This window comes from Oncorhynchus mykiss, chromosome 1 (genome assembly GCF_057628025.1).
Source record: "Oncorhynchus mykiss isolate SJ-2025 chromosome 1, ASM5762802v1, whole genome shotgun sequence".
Lineage (NCBI taxonomy): Eukaryota > Metazoa > Chordata > Actinopteri > Salmoniformes > Salmonidae > Oncorhynchus > Oncorhynchus mykiss.
The window spans coordinates 4,424,477-4,443,574 of record NC_143022.1 but is presented as its reverse complement, the minus strand read 5'-3'; the positions used below and the strand labels follow the sequence as shown (position 1 = coordinate 4,443,574).

Sequence of the window (19,098 nt, the reverse complement as noted above, 5' to 3'; positions counted from 1 at the left end):
GGTGGGTACCAGACCATGAACAATGTGCCCACCCCCATGCCAACCATACCCGGGTCCTGCTTTGTCCTCCTCCTCTTCCTCCCGGCAGACCCCGAGGGCCTGCTTCCAAAGAGGGCCACTCCCTCTCTCCCAGATTTAGACCCTCTGCAGATATGGGTTCGAATAGTATTCAAAATCATTTCAAAACTTTTATCTGGGCTTTATTGAACTTAGCCGGCACAATGGAACCAATAGAATGAGGGTTCAAACCCCGCCCCTCTGACACTTCAGGCAGACTAGAGCCAATTGGGAAATGTATTGAAAGATTGTAAATACTGATAGAACCCAGGTCTTGGGCTTCTGTGCAGGTTGGCAAGGGTCAATCGAGCGTCTCACTGTTTCCAACTAAAGATGATATAAACGCTCACAGGAAAGCACTGACTGGTGCTGTTCTAGGAGAATATAGAATGGTGTTGTCAAGAGGGCTGTTAGACTGTGACATGACCTTTAAAAAAAAATATATATATATATATATATATATATATATATATATATTATATTGTGTTTGATTTGGTCAGGAGGAATGTTCATGGCTCAGCTTGGCCAAGAAGGTTTAGACGGCTCTCACCCGTTATCTACGGACTGTTTTTTCTTGGGGTTGCTTTCCGAAACTTAAGTTTTGAGTGTTCTTTAAAAACTCTAACGTATCCCCAGATTTATGCTCTGTGGAATTTCTACGACTAAACTTGAGTCTCTCGTCTTCTCCTTTTTTGTCCTTCCTTCTCTCTTTCACTCTCTTCTCTCGTTCGTTAGACCATGCATCTGAGGTGCAGGTGACCATGATGCTTACGGAGAGCTGTAAACTACGAGGACTTCATCACAGGTAATCAATCAGATCAAATCATCACAACAGGATCAGATGGCCACCTGCTGTTTCTGTACCATAGACCAGTGATTCCCAAACTTCTTATAGTCCCCGTACCCCTTCAAACATTCAACCTTCAGCTGCCGTACCCCCTGGGTCAGGGTCAGCGCACTCTCAAATGTTGTTTTTTTGCCATCATTGTAAGCCTGCCACACACACACTATACAACACATTTATTAAACATAAGAATGAGTGTGAGTTTTTGTCACAATCCGGCTCGTGGGAAGTGACAAAGAGCTCTTATAGGACCAGGGCACAAATAATAATAATCAATAATTTTGCTCTTTATTTAACCATCTTACATATAAAACCTTATTTGTTCATCAAAAATTGCGAATAACTCACAAGTTAATGAGAAGGGTGTGCTTGAAAGGATGCACATAACTCTGCAATGTTGTATTGGAGAGTCTGTCTTAAATCATTTTCCCACACACAGTCTGTGCCTGTATTTAGTTGTCATGCTTGTGAGGGCCGAGAATCCACTCTCACATAGGTACGTGGTTGCAAAGGGCATCAATGTCTTAACAGTGCGATTTGCCAAGGCAGGATACTCTGAACGCAGCCCCAGATTTTAAATAAACATTTCACAGAACCGCCTGTAGCGATTTCGATGAGGCTCTCTTGTTCAGATATCAGTAAGTGGACTGGAGGCAGGGCATGAAAGGGATAACGAATCCTGTTGTTTGTGTCATCCGTTTCGGGAAAGTACCTGGGTAATTGCGCACCCAACTCACTCAGGTGCTTCGCTTTATCATATTTGACATTGTCCGTAAGCTTGAGTTAATTTGCACACATAAAAAAATCATACAATGATGGAAAGACCGGTGTGTTGTCCTTAATTAATGTAGACAGAGAAGAGCTCCAACTTCTTAATCATAGTCTCAATTTTGTCCCGCACATTGAATATAGCCCCTAGCTTCCTTGTTTGTTTATTTTGACATGTCATGCAGTCCATACCTTACAGGAAGTCAGTGTCCGTACCTTACAGGAAGTCAGTGTGTTATGCAATGATTCCACTGTCTTTCAGCTGTCTGCTCAGCAATGACTGTCATCATCCCACACATTCATTCTAATGCTATGGTCATAACAACCAACTTTCCCCTGTACTGGAAATGACCTTAGACCCTGGGTTCCTGCTAGATTTCTCCACACTGAAGATTACATTATTATAAAACAGATTGTTTGGATCCTGGATACTGATTGGTTGAATTTAATATAATTTATTTGGGTAAAAAAAAAAAATATATATATATATATAATTTGTTTTAATACATTTTTTTATTTTTCATTAAAACACTTGTTTCCAACGTGGTCTTCAAACAGCATTCTAGCCGTGCCGATACAGTTTACCGTGGCTGAAAGGTAAACAACATAGCTTCCTTGAATTAGGCGCTACCATGGAAACCTGACGAGAGGGTCATAGGCTTCCCCGTACTGTATCGTCACTCTTAGGTTGTTCCTCGTTCTGTGAAAAACCGCCGTCTGCCGGTCTGCTATGACTGGAACATGTCAAAGGAAAGACAAAGACACACACACACACACACACACACACACACACACACACACACACACACACACACATACACACACTTCCCACAATGCAGCAGCACACAGAAATAGAATGAAAATAAAAAGGGCTTGGAACGTCTAATCCTGGCAATTTGACTGGTAAAACCCAAAGCTCATTGGCTGCCTGGTATTGTGATGCAATAATGTCCACGGTAATGTAGAATGTTAGTTTAAATGATGTTAACTAATGTGACCCGTGTAATGGAACGTATTGTTTCTAATGCCTGTTGTAGTGTTTCACGATATACTGCAATATCACAAAATGTCACGATGCTTATGATCATTTTAGTATACCGTAGTACAGTTTATATGATAGTATCGACTTTTTCAGCCCTACCCATCTAAAGAACCCGCTGGCGCCTGCTATAATGATTATAAAGTCAGTTTTGTTGATGCGTTCAGTTGAATTTAAGCAACTGCCACTAGTCTCTTTGATGAGCAGATCCACTTCACAATCATGCACATATCAGGTGTGGCAGCTGTAATCAGCCATCTGCATCCCCTACCAGCCCCCCACTCACCTGTTTCTCTTTTCGTCCCCTACCACTCATCTGCTTCTCTCTTCGTCCCCTACCAGCCCCCGACTCACCTGCTTCTCTCTGCGTCCCCTACCAGCCCCCCACTCACCTGCTTCTCTCTGCGTCCCCTACCACCCCCCCACTCACCTGCTTCTCTCTTCGTCCCCTACCACTCATCTGCTTCTCTCTTCGTCCCCTACCAGCCCCCGACTCACCTGCTTCTCTCTGCTTCTCTCTGCGTCCCCTACCAGCCCCCCACTCACCTGCTTCTCTCTGCGTCCCCTACCAGCCCCCCACTCACCTGCTTCTCTCTGCGTCCCCTACCAGCCCCCCACTCACCTGCTTCTCTCTGCGTCCCCTACCAGCCCCCCACTCACGTGTCATTTTAGTAGTGTGTTATCTTGCCCCCCCCCCCCCCCCCCCCCCCAGAAACACCTGGATCCGTGTCATTGTAGTAGTGTTTTATCTTGCTCTCCCTCTTCTATTATCAGTCACCATTGAATTCTGCTAGATAGACTAGTTGATATGTGCAGTATTTTCCCTCCCTGTCTCTCCTACCTATTTCCTATTAACCTCCCAGTTGTCCTGTCCTCCAGGAACCTGCTCCCCATCTGTCATGTGTGTACAGAGGAAGGAGAGAAGCCTATGGTATTACTGCCCTATATGGACTGGGGTAACCTCAAACTGTTCCTGAGACAGTGCAAGCTGGCCGAGGCCAACAACCCACAGGTGAGCCCCGAACCCTGGCTCCGGCCTACTGTCATCCTACCGTCGTCCTGTCACTGTACTGCCGTAGTACTGCTGTCGTACTACAGTCATCCCACCATTGTCCTACTATTGTACTACAGTCATCCCGCCAGTGTTAACGCGGAGACGGAAGCTTTGATTTAAGGCGCAGCAACGAAAACATACCGAATCATTTTCAATCACAAGTTAAAGCTTCCTAGTCCTGGTCTGCTGTTAATGTACACACCGCTAGGCTAAGCTACAGTAGTTAGTCCTGGTCTGCTGTTAATGTACACACCGCTAGGCTAAGCTACAGTAGTTAGTCCTGGTCTGCTGTTAATGTACACACCGCTATGCTAAGCTTCAGTATTTAGTCCTGACCTGTTGTTAATGTACACACCGCTAGGCTAAGCTACAGTAGTTAGTCCTGGTCTGCTGTTAATATACACACCGCTAGGCTAAGCTACAGTAGTTAGTCCTGGTCTGCTGTTAATATACACACCGCTAGGCTAAGCTACAGTAGTTAGTCCTGGTCTGCTGTTAATGTACACACCGCTAGACTAAGCTACAGTATTTAGTCCTGACCTGCTGTTAATGTACACACCGCTAGGCTAAGCTACAGTAGTTAGTCCTGGTCTGCTGTTAATGTACACACCGCTAGGCTAAGCTACAGTAGTTAGTCCTGGTCTGCTGTTAATGTACACACCGCTAGGCTAAGCTACAGTAGTTAGTCCTGGTCTGCTGTTAATGTACACACCGCTAGGCTAAGATACAGTAGTTAGTCCTGGTCTGCTGTTAATGTACACACCGCTAGACTAAGCTACAGTAGTTAGTCCTGACCTGCTGTTAATGTACACACCGCTATGCTAAGCTTCAGTATTTAGTCCTGACCTGTTGTTAATGTACACACCGCTAGGCTAAGCTACAGTAGTTAGTCCTGGTCTGCTGTTAATGTACACACCGCTAGACTAAGCTACAGTAGTTAGTCCTGACCTGCTGTTAATGTACACACCGCTATGCTAAGCTTCAGTATTTAGTCCTGGTCTGTTGTTAATGTACACACCGCTAGGCTAAGCTTCAGTATTTAGTCCTGGTCTGTTGTTAATATACACACCGCTAGGCTAAGCTACGTCTCAACTCCGATGTCAAGCCACCCAGGCTAATCAGACGGATAGTAGGATGGTCGTGAAGCAGACTGTTTCCTCTTGTCTCACTACACATTGTGCGTCCCCATAGACAACCTATCTGTAGGAGGGGTGGTTTATTCTCTGTAGGGGTGGTTTATTCTCTGTAGGGGTGGTTTATTCTCTGTAGGAGTGGTGGTTTATTCTCTGTAGGGGTGGTTTATTCTCTATAGGGGTGGTTTATTCTCTGTAGGGGTGGTTTAATCTCTGTAGGGGTGGTGGTTTATTCTCTGTAGGGGTGGTTTAATCTCTGTAGGAGTGGTGGTTTAATCTCTGTAGGAGTGGTGGTTTATTCTCTGTAGGAGTGGTGGTTTATTCTCTGTAGGGGTGGTTTATTCTCTGTAGGGGTGGTTTAATCTCTGTAAGGGTGGTTTATTCTCTGGAGGGGTGGTTTATTCTCTGTAGGGGTGGTTTAATCTCTGTAGGAGGGGTGGTTTATTCTCTATAGGGGTGGTTTATTCTCTGTAGGGGTGGTTTATTCTCTGTAGGGGTGGTTTATTCTCTGTAGGAGTGGTGGTTTAATCTCTGTAGGAGTGGTGGTTTATTCTCTGTAAGGGTGGTTTAATCTCTGTAGGGGTGGTTTATTCTCTGTAGGGGTGGTTTAATCTCTGTCGGGGTGGTTTATTCTCTGGAGGGGTGGTTTATTCTCTGTAGGGGTGGTTTAATCTCTGTAGGAGGGGTGGTTTATTCTCTATAGGGGTGGTTTATTCTCTGTAGGGGTGGTTTATTCTCTATAGGGGTGGTTTATTCTCTATAGGGGTGGTTTATTCTCTGTAGGAGTGGTGGTTTAATCTCTGTAGGAGTGGTGGTTTATTCTCTGTAAGGGTGGTTTAATCTCTGTAGGGGTGGTTTAATCTCTGTAGGAGTGGTGGTTTATTCTCTGTAGGGGTGGTTTATTCTCTGTAGGGGTGGTTTATTCTCTATAGGGGTGGTTTATTCTCTATAGGGGTGGTTTATTCTCTGTAGGGGTGGTTTATTCTCTATAGGGGTGGTTTATTCTCTGTAGGGGTGGTTTATTCTCTATAGGGGTGGTTTATTCTCTGTAGGGGTGGTGGTTTATTCTCTGTAGATGTGGTTTATTCTCTGCAGGGGTGGTTTATTCTCTGTAGGAGTGGTGGTTTAATCTCTGTAGGGGTGGTTTATTCTCTATAGGGGTGGTTTATTCTCTGTAGGGGTGGTTTAATCTCTGTAGGAGTGGTGGTTTATTCTCTGTAGGGGTGGTTTATTCTCTGTAGGGGTGGTTTATTCTCTGTAGGGGTGGTTTAATCTCTGTCGGGGTGGTTTATTCTCTATAGGGGTGGTTTATTCTCTGTAGGGGTGGTTTATTCTCTGTAGGGGTGGTTTATTCTCTGTAGGGGTGGTTTAATCTCTGTCGGGGTGGTTTATTCTCTGTAGGGGTGGTTTATTTTCTGTAGGGGTGGTTTAATCTCTGTAGGAGTGGAATTGTAATGATTTAAAAGCTCACCAACCAGGCTAGTCCTCTGAATATCCACTTTTGGGCCTCTCTCTTGCTCTCTCTCTCTGTCTCTGACTTTCTCTCTCTCTTTCTCTCTCATCCATATATTTATATGTACATATTCTCATTCACCCCTTTAGATTTGTGTGTATTAGGTAGTTGTTGGGGAATTGTTAGATTACTTGTTAGATATTACTGCACTGTCAGAACTAGAAGCACAAGCATTTTGCTACACTCGCATTAACATCTGCTAACCATGTGTATGTGACAAATACAATTTGATTTGTCTTTCTCTCGGTGTCTCTTGCTCTCCATCTATCGGTGTGTGTGTGTATAATATATATGGAAATGTGCTTATTTTCTCTCCTCCCTCTCTAGGCCATCTCCCAGCAGGACTTAGTCCACATGGCGATACAGATAGCATGCGGGATGAGCTACCTGTCCAGAAGAGAGGTCATCCACAAAGACCTGGCCTCCAGGAACTGTGTGTGAGTATCTCATGACGGCCCTTCTCGTGCTAATATACCATTTTTTTTAAAACCTACAGAAAGTGTTGAGTATCAACTATTGTTGTATTGAGTGTTGATGGATTTGTATATTCTGCGAAGAGTTCTACCCCAAAGTTTTGTTTAATTTAGGTCCATTTATTCATTATCATCATTGATACAAATATGAAAATTGCGTTCCTGGCTCTAGATCAATAAGACACATAGAATTTATACAGTGCCAGTCAGAAGTTTGGACATGGCTACTCATTCAAGGGTTCTTCTATTGTTTTTACTATTTTCTACATTGTAGAATAATAGTGAAGACATCACAACTATGAAATAAAACATATGGAATCACGTAGTAACCAGAAAAGTGTTAAACCAATCCAAATATAGTTTAGATTCTTCAAAGTTGCCACCCTTTACCTTGATGACAGCTTTGCACTCTCTTGGCATTCTCTCAACCAGCTTCACCTGGAATGCTTTTCCAACAGTCTTGAAGTAGTTCCCACATATGCTGAGCATTTGTTGGCTGCTTTCCTTCACTCTGCGGTCCAACTCATCACAAACCATCTCAATTGGGTTGATGTCGGGTGGTTGTGGCGGCCAGGTCATCTGATGCAATACGCCATCCAATCTCCTTCTTGGTCAAATAGCCCTTACATAGACTGGAGGTGTGTTGAGTCATTGTCCTGTTAAAAAACAAATGATAGTCCCATTAAGCGCAAACCTGATGGGATGGTGTATCGCTGCAGAATGATGTGGTAGCCATGCTGGTTAATTGTGCCTTGAATTCTAAATAAATCACCAACAGTGTCACCAGCAAAGCACCATCACACCTCTTCCTCCATGCTTCACGGTGGGAACCACACATGCAGAGATAATCCGTTCACTTACTCTGCGTCTCACAAAGACAAGGTGGTTGGAACCAAGCATCTCAAATTTGGACTCATCAGACCAAAGGACAGATTTCCTCCAGTCTAATGTCCATTGCTCGTGTTTCTTGGCCCAAGCAAGTCTCTTCTTCTTATTGGTGTCCTTTAGTAGTGGTTTCTTTGCAGCAATTCGACCATGAAGGCCTGATTCACACAGTCTCCTCTCAACAGTTGATGTTGAGATGTGTCTGTAACTTGAACTCTGTGAAGCATTTATTTGGTCTGCAATTTCTGAGGCTGGTAACTCTAATGAACTCATCCTCTGCAGCAGAGGTAACTCTGGGTCTTCCTTTCCTGTGGCGGTCCTCATAAGAGCCAGTTTCATCATAATGCTTGATGGTTTTTGAGACTGCACTTGAAGAAACTTTAAAATTCTTGAAAGTCAAAGAAGACTCGAGGCTGTAATCACTGCCAAAGGTTCTTCAACAAAGTACAGAGTGAAGGGTCTGAATACTTATGTAAATGTGATATTTCAGTTTGAATGCACTCTATCTACCTCAAATACATAGTGCCCCTGCACATTGATCTGGTACTCCCTGTATATAGCTCCACATTGATCTGGTACTCCATGTATATAGCTCCACATTGATCTGGAACTTCCTGTATATAGCTCCACATTGATATGATACTCCCTGTATATAGATCCACATTGATCTGGTACTTCCTGTATATAGCTCCACATTGATCTGGTACTGGTACTTCCTGTATATAGATCCACATTGATCTGGTACTTCCTGTATATAGCTCCACATTGATCTGGTACTTCCTGTATATAGCTCCACATTGATCTGGTACTTCCTGTATATAGCTCCACATTGATCTGGTACTGGTACTTCCTGTATATAGATCCACATTGATCTGGTACTTCCTGTATATAGCTCCACATTGATCTGGTACTTCCTGTATATAGATCCACATTGATCTGGTACTCCCTGTATATAGATCCACATTGATCTGGTACTTCCTGTATATAGCTCCACATTGATCTGGTACTTCCTGTATATAGCTCCACATTGATCTGGTACTTCCTGTATATAGCTCCACATTGATCTGGTACTGGTACTCCCTGTATATAGCTCCACATTGATCTGGTACTTCCTGTATATAGCTCCACATTGATCTGGTACTTCCTGTATATAGCTCCACATTGACTTGGTACTGGTACTTCCTGTATATAGCTCCACATTGACTTGGTACTGGTACTCCCTGTATATAGCTCCACATTGATCTGGTACTCCCTGTATATAGATCCACATTGATCTGGTACTGGTACTTCCTGTATATAGCTCCACATTGACTTGGTACTGGTACTTCCTGTATATAGCTCCACATTGACTTGGTACTGGTACTTCCTGTATATAGCTCCACATTGACTTGGTACTGGTACTCCCTGTATATAGCTCCACATTGATCTGGTACTCCCTGTATATAGATCCACATTGATCTGGTACTTCCTGTATATAGCTCCATTCTTGCGTATTTTATTTCATTCCTCTTGTTACAATATAATTATTTTGTTACTCTACATCGCAGGGAAGGTCTCAAAGCATTTCACAGTGAATTCTACAACCCATTGTATTCGTGTCATATAAAGTCTATTGTAGAAGGTTAACCTTGTTCTCCCCTCCTCCCTGGTAGTATTGACGACAGCATGCAGGTGAAGATCTGTGACAACGCCCTGTCCAGAGACCTGTTCCCTATGGACTACCACTGTCTGGGAGACAACGAGAACAGACCAGTCCGCTGGATGGCCCTGGAGAGCCTGCTCAACCATGACTTCTCTAGTGCTAGTGATGTGGTGAGAACACACACACACACACACACGCAGCTACTGTAGACAGTCAGAAAGCTCCTGTAGACAGTCAGGAAGCTACTGTAGACATTCAGGAAGCTACTGTAGACATTCAGGAAGCTACTGTAGACAGTCAGGAAGCTACTGTAGACAGTCAGGAAGCTACTGTAGACATTCAGGAAGCTACTGTAGACAGTCAGGAAGCTACTGTAGACAGTCAGGAAACTACTGTAGACAGTCAGGAAGCTACTGTAGACAGTCAGCAAACTACTGTAGACAGTCAGGAAGCTACTGTAGACAGTCAGGAAGCTATTGTAGACAGTCAGCAAGCTACTGTAGACAGTCAGCAAGCTACTGTAGACAGTCAGCAAGCTACTGTAGACAGTCAGCAAGCTACTGTAGACAGTCAGGAAGCTACTGTAGACAGTCAGGAAGCTACTGTAGACAGTCAGCAAACTACTGTAGACAGTCAGGAAGCTAGCTCAGGTTTCATGGGATTCTACATTTATAGAATGAGTCAGACACACACACACACACACACACACACACACACTCACACACAGTCACGTCACAATGACTCTCAAGTGCTGAGTCACACAGTGAAGATAACACCTCAGACTTTCTCCTAAATCTTTCATTGATGTCAGAGGGATATTTTTTCACAGAGCGTGTGTCTCAAGTCTGTCTACCTCTCCCAATGAGCTTCTGGTTGAACTCCTGTTGTTTTATGGTCTTTGTAGAACACTGGCCAATCTTCTGAAGATGACTGATGAATGAATCGGTGACTTGGTTCCAAAACCATAATTATGTTTATAATGATTGCCGTTCATATTTATACTCTACTGGACTAGTCTTCTCGTGTTCTGTTGTTTGGAAATGGCTTAAAAGCTGAAGTTCGATTGATTCAGTATGTTGAGAGTTGTAGCCAGTAGCTACCACGGTTCTGATGTCTTCCTGTTTCCAAGCACTGCAGTGTCCAGAGGGAGACGGCCCTTATCAAAAACTTTTAACAGCAACGTTTTCTGAAGTTGGTGTGCATTTTTCCGGCTATATTTCCTTGCTTTGTGTCAGTGGAATGCTTTTGTTCAAACCGTTGGTGCTGTGCTGTGCAGGCTGGACAGAACATGACTTTCCTTTGACACTGATCTCACACCGAGACACCTTGACCCTAACATAACGCATTGCTTTAACACAATACCACCTGATTATAATCATATGTATTGCAGATACTTTGTGGGGGGGTGTTTTTTCCAGCTGTTTCCGAGTCCTAGTTTGTGTTCGTCTGCCTACATATGTAGCTAATGTTGCACAGAAACAATGGTCAGTAGAGCTGGCACACAATACATATGACTTACTGTATGTGTCATCCTGTCTTGTTGGTCATATGGATGACTGTCCATCCCAAATTAAAAGAAATACTAGAACGAGAAAAACCCCTCAGACATACATTCTGGTCATTTTTATTTCTATAGTCTGTGGTCTGACCTATAACCTCTGAGCTTGTTGTCTAACCTCTGACCTTGTCCCTGTTCCTCAGTGGGCGTTTGGTGTGACCCTGTGGGAGTTGATGACCTTGGGACAGACCCCCTACGTCGACATCGACCCCTTCGAGATGGCAGCCTATCTGAAGGATGGATACAGAATAGCACAGCCAATCAACTGTCCCGATGAACTGTAAGTAAAACAGCTGGGGCCAATCAACTGTCCCGATTTAACTGAAACACAACGGGTTGACTGTAGGTTGACTGTAGGAACCCTCCACAGGGTTGACTGTAGGTTGACTGTAGGAACCCTCCAGATGGTTGACTGTGGGAACCCTCCACAGGATTGACTGTAGGAACCCTCCACAGGGTTGACTGTAGGTTGACTGTAGGTTGACTGTAGGAACCCTCCAGATGGTTGACTGTGGGAACCCTCCAGATGGTTGACTGTAGGAGCCCTCCAGATGGTTGACTGTAGGAGCCCTCCAGATGGTTGACTGTAGGAACCCTCCAGATGGTTGACTGTGGGAACCCTCCAGATGGTTGTAGGAACCTTCCAGATGGTTGACTGTGGGAACCCTCCAGATGGTTGACTGTAGGAACCCTCCAGATGGTTGACTGTGGGAACCCTCCAGAGGGTTGACTGTGGGGACCCTCCTAAGGGTTGACTGTGGGAACCCTCCAGAGGGTTGACTGTGGGAACCCTCCAGAGGGTTGACTGTAGGAACCCTCCAGAGGGTTGACTGTGGGAACCAGAGGGTTGACTGTGGGAACCCTCCAGAGGGTTGACTGTGGGAACCCTCCAGAGGGTTGACTGTGGGAACCCTCCAGAGGGTTGACTGTGGGAACCCTCCAGAGGGTTGACTGTGGGAACCCTCCAGAGGGTTGACTGTGGGAACCCCCCAGAGGGTTGACTGTGGGAACCCCCCAGAGGGTTGACTGTGGGAACCCCCCAGAGGGTTGACTGTGGGAACCCTCCAGAGGGTTGACTGTGGGAACCCTCCAGAGGGTTGACTGTGGGAACCCTCCAGAGGGTTGACTGTGGGAACCCTCCAGAGGGTTGACTGTGGGAACCCTCCAGAGGGTTGACTGTGGGAAACCTTCAGAGGGTTGACTGTGGGAAACCTTCAGAGGGTTGACTGTGGGAACCCTCCAGAGGGTTGACTGTGGGAACCCTCCAGAGGGTTGACTGTGGGAACCCTCCAGATGGACACACAAGGAGTCTCTGTTTCCATGTTTTATGGACCGTTACAGCCCAGCAGCAGCCAGTCGTCCATCTATCAACATCATTCATTACTGAGTCTTACCCTGACCTTGTGGTTCCTGCCATGCATTCCAAATTCCACCCTATAGCCGATGAAGTGCACTACGTAGTGTCAAACACAATGATCTGTAGGGCATAGGGGGCCATTTGGAACGAACGGAAGGAACCACAAAGGGTCAGGGCTCAACCAGCGCCCTAATTAGGGAATAGTGTGGCATTTGGGATACCGCCTGTGGCCGTTTTCCGTTTATTGTCCCCAAGACAAACCTATATGATTTACAGTTGGATGAGCGGCCACCAGCAGAGGAGATGTTGTAAACCTATATGATTTACAGTTGGATGAGCGGCCGCCAGCAGAGGAGATGTTGTAAACCTATATGATTTACAGTTGGATGAGTGGCCGCCAGCAGAGGAGATGTTGTAAACCTATATGATTTACAGTTGGATGAGTGGCCACCAGCAGAGGAGATGTTGTAAACCTATATGATTTACAGTTGGATGAGCGGCCACCAGCAGAGGAGATGTTGTAAACCTATATGATTTACAGTTGGATGAGCGGCCACCAGCAGAGGAGATGTTGTAAACCTATATGATTTACAGTTGGATGAGCGGCCACCAGCAGAGGAGATGTTGTAACGACGGTTATCGAGGGAGCTGAACATACTTCAGAAACAGTGTTGAATTGGATCTTTCCACCAAAATAGAGAAGAATAGACCTTGAGGGATGCAGGTATGATGGTATGGTGTATTGTGTTGGTACTGCACCAATGATGGTATGGTAACCTGTGGTACTGCACCAATGATGGTATGGTAACCTGTGGTACTGCACCAATGAGGGTATGGTAACCTGTGGTACTGCACCAATGATGGTATGGTAACCCGTGGTACTGCACCAATGATGGTATGGTAACCCGTGGTACTGCACCAATGATGGTATGGTAACCCGTGGTACTGCACCAATGATGGTATGGTAACCTGTGGTACTGCACCAATGATAGTATGGTGTATTGTGTTGGTACTGCACCAATGATGGTATGGTGTATTGTGTTGGTACTGCACCAATGATGGTATGGTGTATTGTGTTGGTACTGCACCAATGAGGGTATGGTGTATTGTGTTGGTACTGCACCAATGATGGTATGGTGTATTGTGTTGGTACTGCACCAATGAGGGTATGGTAACCTGTGGTACTGCCCCAATGAGGGTATGGTGTATTGTGTTGGTACTGCACCAATGATGGTATGGTGTATTGTGTTGGTACTGCACCAATGAGGGTATGGTAACCTGTGGTACTGCACCAATGATGGTATGGTGTATTGTGTTGGTACTGCACCAATGATGGTATGGTAACCTGTGGTACTGCACCAATGATGGTATGGTGTATTGTGTTGGTACTGCACCAATGATGGTATGGTAACCTGTGGTACTGCACCAATGATGGTATGGTAACCTGTGGTACTGCACCAATGATGGTATGGTAACCTGTGGTACTGCACCAATGAGGGTATGGTGTATTGTGTTGGTACTGCACCAATGATGGTATGGTAACCTGTGGTACTGCACCAATGATGGTATGGTAACCTGTGGTACTGCACCAATGATGGTATGGTAACCTGTGGTACTGCACCAATGATGGTATGGTGTATTGTGTTGGTACTGCACCAATGATGGTATGGTAACCTGTGGTACTGCACCAATGATGGTATGGTAACCTGTGGTACTGCACCAATGATGGTATGGTGTATTGTGTTGGTACTGCACCAATGATGGTATGGTAACCAGTGGTACTGCCCCAATGATGGTATGGCGTATTGTGTTGGTACTGCCCCAATGATGGTATGGTAACCTGTGGTACTGCCCCAATGATGGTATGGTGTATTGTGTTGGTACTGCACCAATGATGGTATGGTAACCTGTGGTACTGCACCAATGATGGTATGATAACCTGTGGTACTGCACCAATGATGGTATGGTGTATTGTGTTGGTACTGCCCCAATGATGGTATGGTGTATTGTGTTGGTACTGCACCAATGAGGGTATGGTGTATTGTGTTGGTACTGCACCAATGAGGGTATGGTGTATTGTGTTGGTACTGCACCAATGAAGGTATGGTGTATTGTGTTGGTACTGCACCAATGATGGTATGGTGTATTGTGTTGGTACTGCACCAATGATGGTATGGTGTATTGTGTTGGTACTGCACCAATGAGGGTATGGTGTATTGTGTTGGTACTGCACCAATGATGGTATGGTGTATTGTGTTGGTACTGCACCAATGATGGTATGGTAACCTGTGGTACTGCACCAATGGTGGTATGGTGTATTGTGTTGGTACTGCACCAATGAGGGTATGGTGTATTGTGTTGGTACTGCACCAATGAGGGTATGGTGTATTGTGTTGGTACTGCACCAATGATGGTATGGTGTATTGTGTTGGTACTGCACCAATGATGGTATGGTGTATTGTGTTGGTACTGCACCAATGATGGTATGGTGTATTGTGTTGGTACTGCACCAATGAGGGTATGGTGTATTGTGTTGGTACTGCACCAATGAGGGTATGGTGTATTGTGTTGGTACTGCACCAATGATGGTATGGTGTATTGTGTTGGTACTGCACCAATGATGGTATGGTAACCTGTGGTACTGCACCAATGAGGGTATGGTGTATTGTGTTGGTACTGCACCAATGAGGGTATGGTGTATTGTGTTGGTACTGCACCAATGATAGTATGGTAGTGAGTGTCCTTGGGACTGTGAGCCTTAAATTCCCAAATATTGTTATGTGATCAGCAGATTTTGAAAACATTGTTTGTACATGTTCTGCTATTTAGATCACATGTTGAAGTCCTTCTGGGTTTCGATTCAGCATAAACTGTGCGATGAGCTGGTCTAAATGGCTTGTGTGAGTGCCCTTGCTGACCTAGCTAGTTCTCTGTTTTTTCTCTCTCTCTCTCTCGTTCTCTCTGTAGGTTTGCGGTGATGGCGTGTTGCTGGGCCCTTGATCCAGAGGAGAGGCCTAAGTTCCAGCAGCTGGTCCAGTGTCTGACGGAGTTCCATGCAGCGTTGGGGGCATACGTGTAAAATCTAGCCCCAGGCTTCTGTACGGATCAGGCCCGAAGGACCAGCAGGCCCAGGAGTTACTGAACCATGAGGAATACATTTACAAACCTTGTGCCTTATTAAAAAGAAAGAACAGACTTTCATCATCATGACAATGTTTTGTAAAGTATAGATTATTATTTTTTGTATGTAGTTGAATCACATTTCCGTTGTGTCGTCAAAGTGGAAGTAATTGGTATTTCTGGGATTTGTGGAGGCTTCAAGCTGTTCTCTCAGCCAAGTACCAAGGATTCTCTTTTCTGAGGTCGTCATATTTCCCAGCATGCATCACAAGAATAGACCTATACCCTCACTATGAAAAAGAACCCCACAAGGACGTCACTGCACACATCACTCTTTTGGTAAAAAAATGTGCCAACAAGTCGTCGCCGCCATTTTCCTAACGACTACGCTCTGAGGACCTGTTTTTAAAGACACACCATGCTAATATGTTGTTTTTTAGAGAATTAGAGATGTTCATTTGTGGTTGTAGATCTGTTTTCAGTGAGAGGATGACAAAGACACCAGATTAAGCTTTAATGTACAGTACAGTGGTAGGGTACCAAAGTGGACAGAGGGTTTGCTTCTCAAATTGTACCCTAGTCCCCTACATTGGCCTCCACATAGACCTCTGGTCTAATGTGGTGCACTATATATTGTCTGTGTACTATAGAGATGCTTGTTTCTTTCTGTCATGGCGTGGTAAACTCAAGGTAGGTACGGAAGGCTTTCTCGGGGGGATCGACGCGGTCAGTCGCCAAGGCCTAAGCAGATCTAATCTGCTGGACATCTTGTGGATAATGACTTGTGTTGTTTGTCCCTTGTCTCGTCTGTTCGTGAAGGACCCTACTGAACATTTGTACTACACACATTAGTTTCCCTCTTCCTTGGGAGACATGCCAATGGAGCGGCTGGCGTAGCCGACGACACTGATCTCCTCAGCATCAGTTCAAGTCAGTAGACCAGCCTGGGTGCCTGCTACAGGCCTGCGGCGGTACACTACATACCGCTAATGGATTTCAGAGATGTATGCTAATGGTTGCTGTTATCCACCATCGTTCTCCTTTTGGATGTTCATGATCACAACCGTCAATTCCAATCTCACAAATATCTGAGGAAGGAATATCTAACAAGGTTTTGATCATCATCATCATCATCATTTATTATTGTTATTCTTCCTTGTTTTTGACTTTGACGGTTCTGTCAGAACAAAACCCAGGTTGCCCAAACACACGCTGTTTTGAGAATGAGAAAATTTGAATTTATACTAGAACACTAATAATCACTGTGAAAATCAGAATAACTGCAAATCTGGCAACTACATTGCCAAACCCTGGCAACATTATGGCCAAGCTCTGGTCCAAGGCGTGACGTGTTGCTTGTTCATGCTGAGCCCTTTGACCAGAGCAATATCACACCAACCTGGCAACATTATGGCCAAGCTCTGGTCCAAGGCGTTATGTGCTGCTTGTTCATGCTGAGCCCTTTGACCAGAGCAATATCACACCAACCTGGCAACGTCATGGCCTAATCTTATTTTCACATCCAAAAATCTGCCTGATTTGTCTTCAAGATCACTGCATGTTAAATTAAAGGGTGTTCATTCTGTCAACTGAAATTCAAATTAAACTGGGACCCTTGAAAATAAACAGGCTTTTAATTTTTCTTATTCGTGTGGTCTGTTTTGATATGTAGTTTGACTCGTTTTATTTCAAAGACTGGTTCATCTTCACTTTTATAGCGCACTACTTTGGGCCCATAGAGCTCTGGTACGAAGCAGTTCACTATAATGTATTATAATGTATCATGTATTCTCCAAGATCGCATAGCAGTTCAGACGTCTTTTGTCCTCGTCTTGTCGTGTCCTGTATATATATATATATATATATATTTACAACTTTTTTCACATACATTTTATTTTTATTTTCCATCAACTCATCTTCTAAACACTCTCCTGCAACCCGCCTCACCAATTTATATTTATAAAAAAGTATTATTTACCTCAGATCTGTAATCCTCCAAGAAGCTAGCCAGAAACTCCAAGAAGCTAGCCAGAAACTAGCTAGTAGCTAGCCAGGAGCTAGCCCAGAAGCTAATCCAGAAGCTAATCAGAAGCTAGTTAGCTTCTTTACTGGCAAATCGTTAGTATTCAGCTAACAACGGTTTGTGGTCATCAGCTATCCTTTAGCTCGAAAATCTATCGAAAATCTATCACCAGTTTTGTACGGCGCAGCGCGGCTCGGAACGGAACATACCGGACCAATTTTTCTCTCCATGTCCCTGGATTTCAACTGCTCTCTGGACATTCATACCCGGATCTCACAGCTAGCTAGCTGCTATCCGTGTGACAGTCGGCTTTCATCGATTCCGGAGCAAACATCGATTGTTCCGGTGCTAGCCAGCTCCGTCAATCACTCCTGAGTTCCATCATTCACTCCTGGGCTGCAGTCACCTATCCGGACCCGTTTCACTGCCTACGCGGAGCCCACCGGGCCTTCACAACTGGACTGCCGACGTTATCTACCTGAATGAGATCCGGCTGGCTCCTCTGTCGCGACGTTACCTGAACGCCCATCTGCGGCCCGCTAACCGTTAGCTGTCTTACCGGCTGCTATCTGAATAGACAATCGGACAATTTATTTATTTTTATTATTATTATGTTTTCTTCTCGGGCCTCTATAACTATATCTATTGTTCTTATTTTTGTTGTTGTTGTGTGATTTGGATTAGTCCCCTCTACCTCACGGAACCCCACTAATCTACTGACCGAACGCAAGAGGTGGCTAACAACAGACTCCATCCTATGCTAGCTTGCTACCGGTTGGCCTGGCTAGCTGTCTAAATCGCCGTGACCCTCAACCAACCTCTCCACTCACTGGACCTTTTTGATCACTCGACTAAGCATGCCTCTCCTTAATGTCAATATGTCTTGTCCATTGCTGTTCTGGTTAGTGTTTATTGGCTTATTTCACTGTAGAGCACATATGTCAGAGTCAAGGCCCGCGGGCCACATCCGGCCCGCAAGAAGGTTTTTTACGGCCCCTGGGATGATCTTGATTTATTATTAGAACCGGCCCGCAGCAAGCCGGCAGCCCGCAGATCTTTTACACGCACCAATACTACATTTCCCACAATGCAAAGGTGACGCACCGAGCAGTAGGCTGCTTCATTTCAATATTTATTGGCACAGCAGTCGTCAGCATCACAGTAAAATTAACTTTCAGATACCCATCAAAAATGGCAAAACGGAAGGTGGATACTGAGAACCGGGGGTTTCAAACAAGGTGGGAGTCGGAGTATATGTTCACGAAGGTAGCTGGAAAACCTGTGTGTCTTCTGTGTGGAGAAAGTGTGGCGGTACTGAAAGAGTATAATCTGAGACGACATTATGAAACGAAACACGCGGACACACACGCGGACGCAACTGTCAAGGCCAGTTTTATTTTGGCAGAAGAGATCGCTAAATCAGCCCGGCCATTTACGGAGGGGGATTTCATCAAAAACTGCATGATTAAAGTTTGTGACGAAGTTTGCCCAGAAAAAAGGCAACTCTTTTTAAATGTGAGTCTGAGCAGAAACACCATTGCCGAGAGAGTAGACCAGTTGTCCATCAATCTAAAAGAGCAGCTTGTGAAAAAGGGAAAAGATTTTATTGCATATTCCTTGGCTGTGGATGAG

The 19,098-nt window shown here is 44.8% G+C and overlaps 1 protein-coding gene across 2 annotated transcripts in view; it reads left to right on the top strand.

Annotated features, from left to right (window-relative positions):
* LOC110524778 (receptor like tyrosine kinase) overlaps positions 1-17,069 on the top strand; it is a 118,348-nt gene extending 101,279 nt beyond the window's left edge. For both annotated transcript variants that reach the window (XM_036982788.2, XM_036982740.2), the window contains 6 exons: positions 793-862; positions 3,588-3,720; positions 6,736-6,845; positions 9,419-9,578; positions 11,110-11,246; positions 15,291-17,069. In XM_036982788.2, the coding sequence (XP_036838683.2) occupies positions 793-862; positions 3,588-3,720; positions 6,736-6,845; positions 9,419-9,578; positions 11,110-11,246; positions 15,291-15,402 (722 nt within the window). In that variant the 3' untranslated portion in view covers positions 15,403-17,069. The remainder of the gene's footprint in view (positions 1-792; positions 863-3,587; positions 3,721-6,735; positions 6,846-9,418; positions 9,579-11,109; positions 11,247-15,290) is intronic.
* Positions 17,070-19,098: the final 2,029 nt, after the last annotated feature.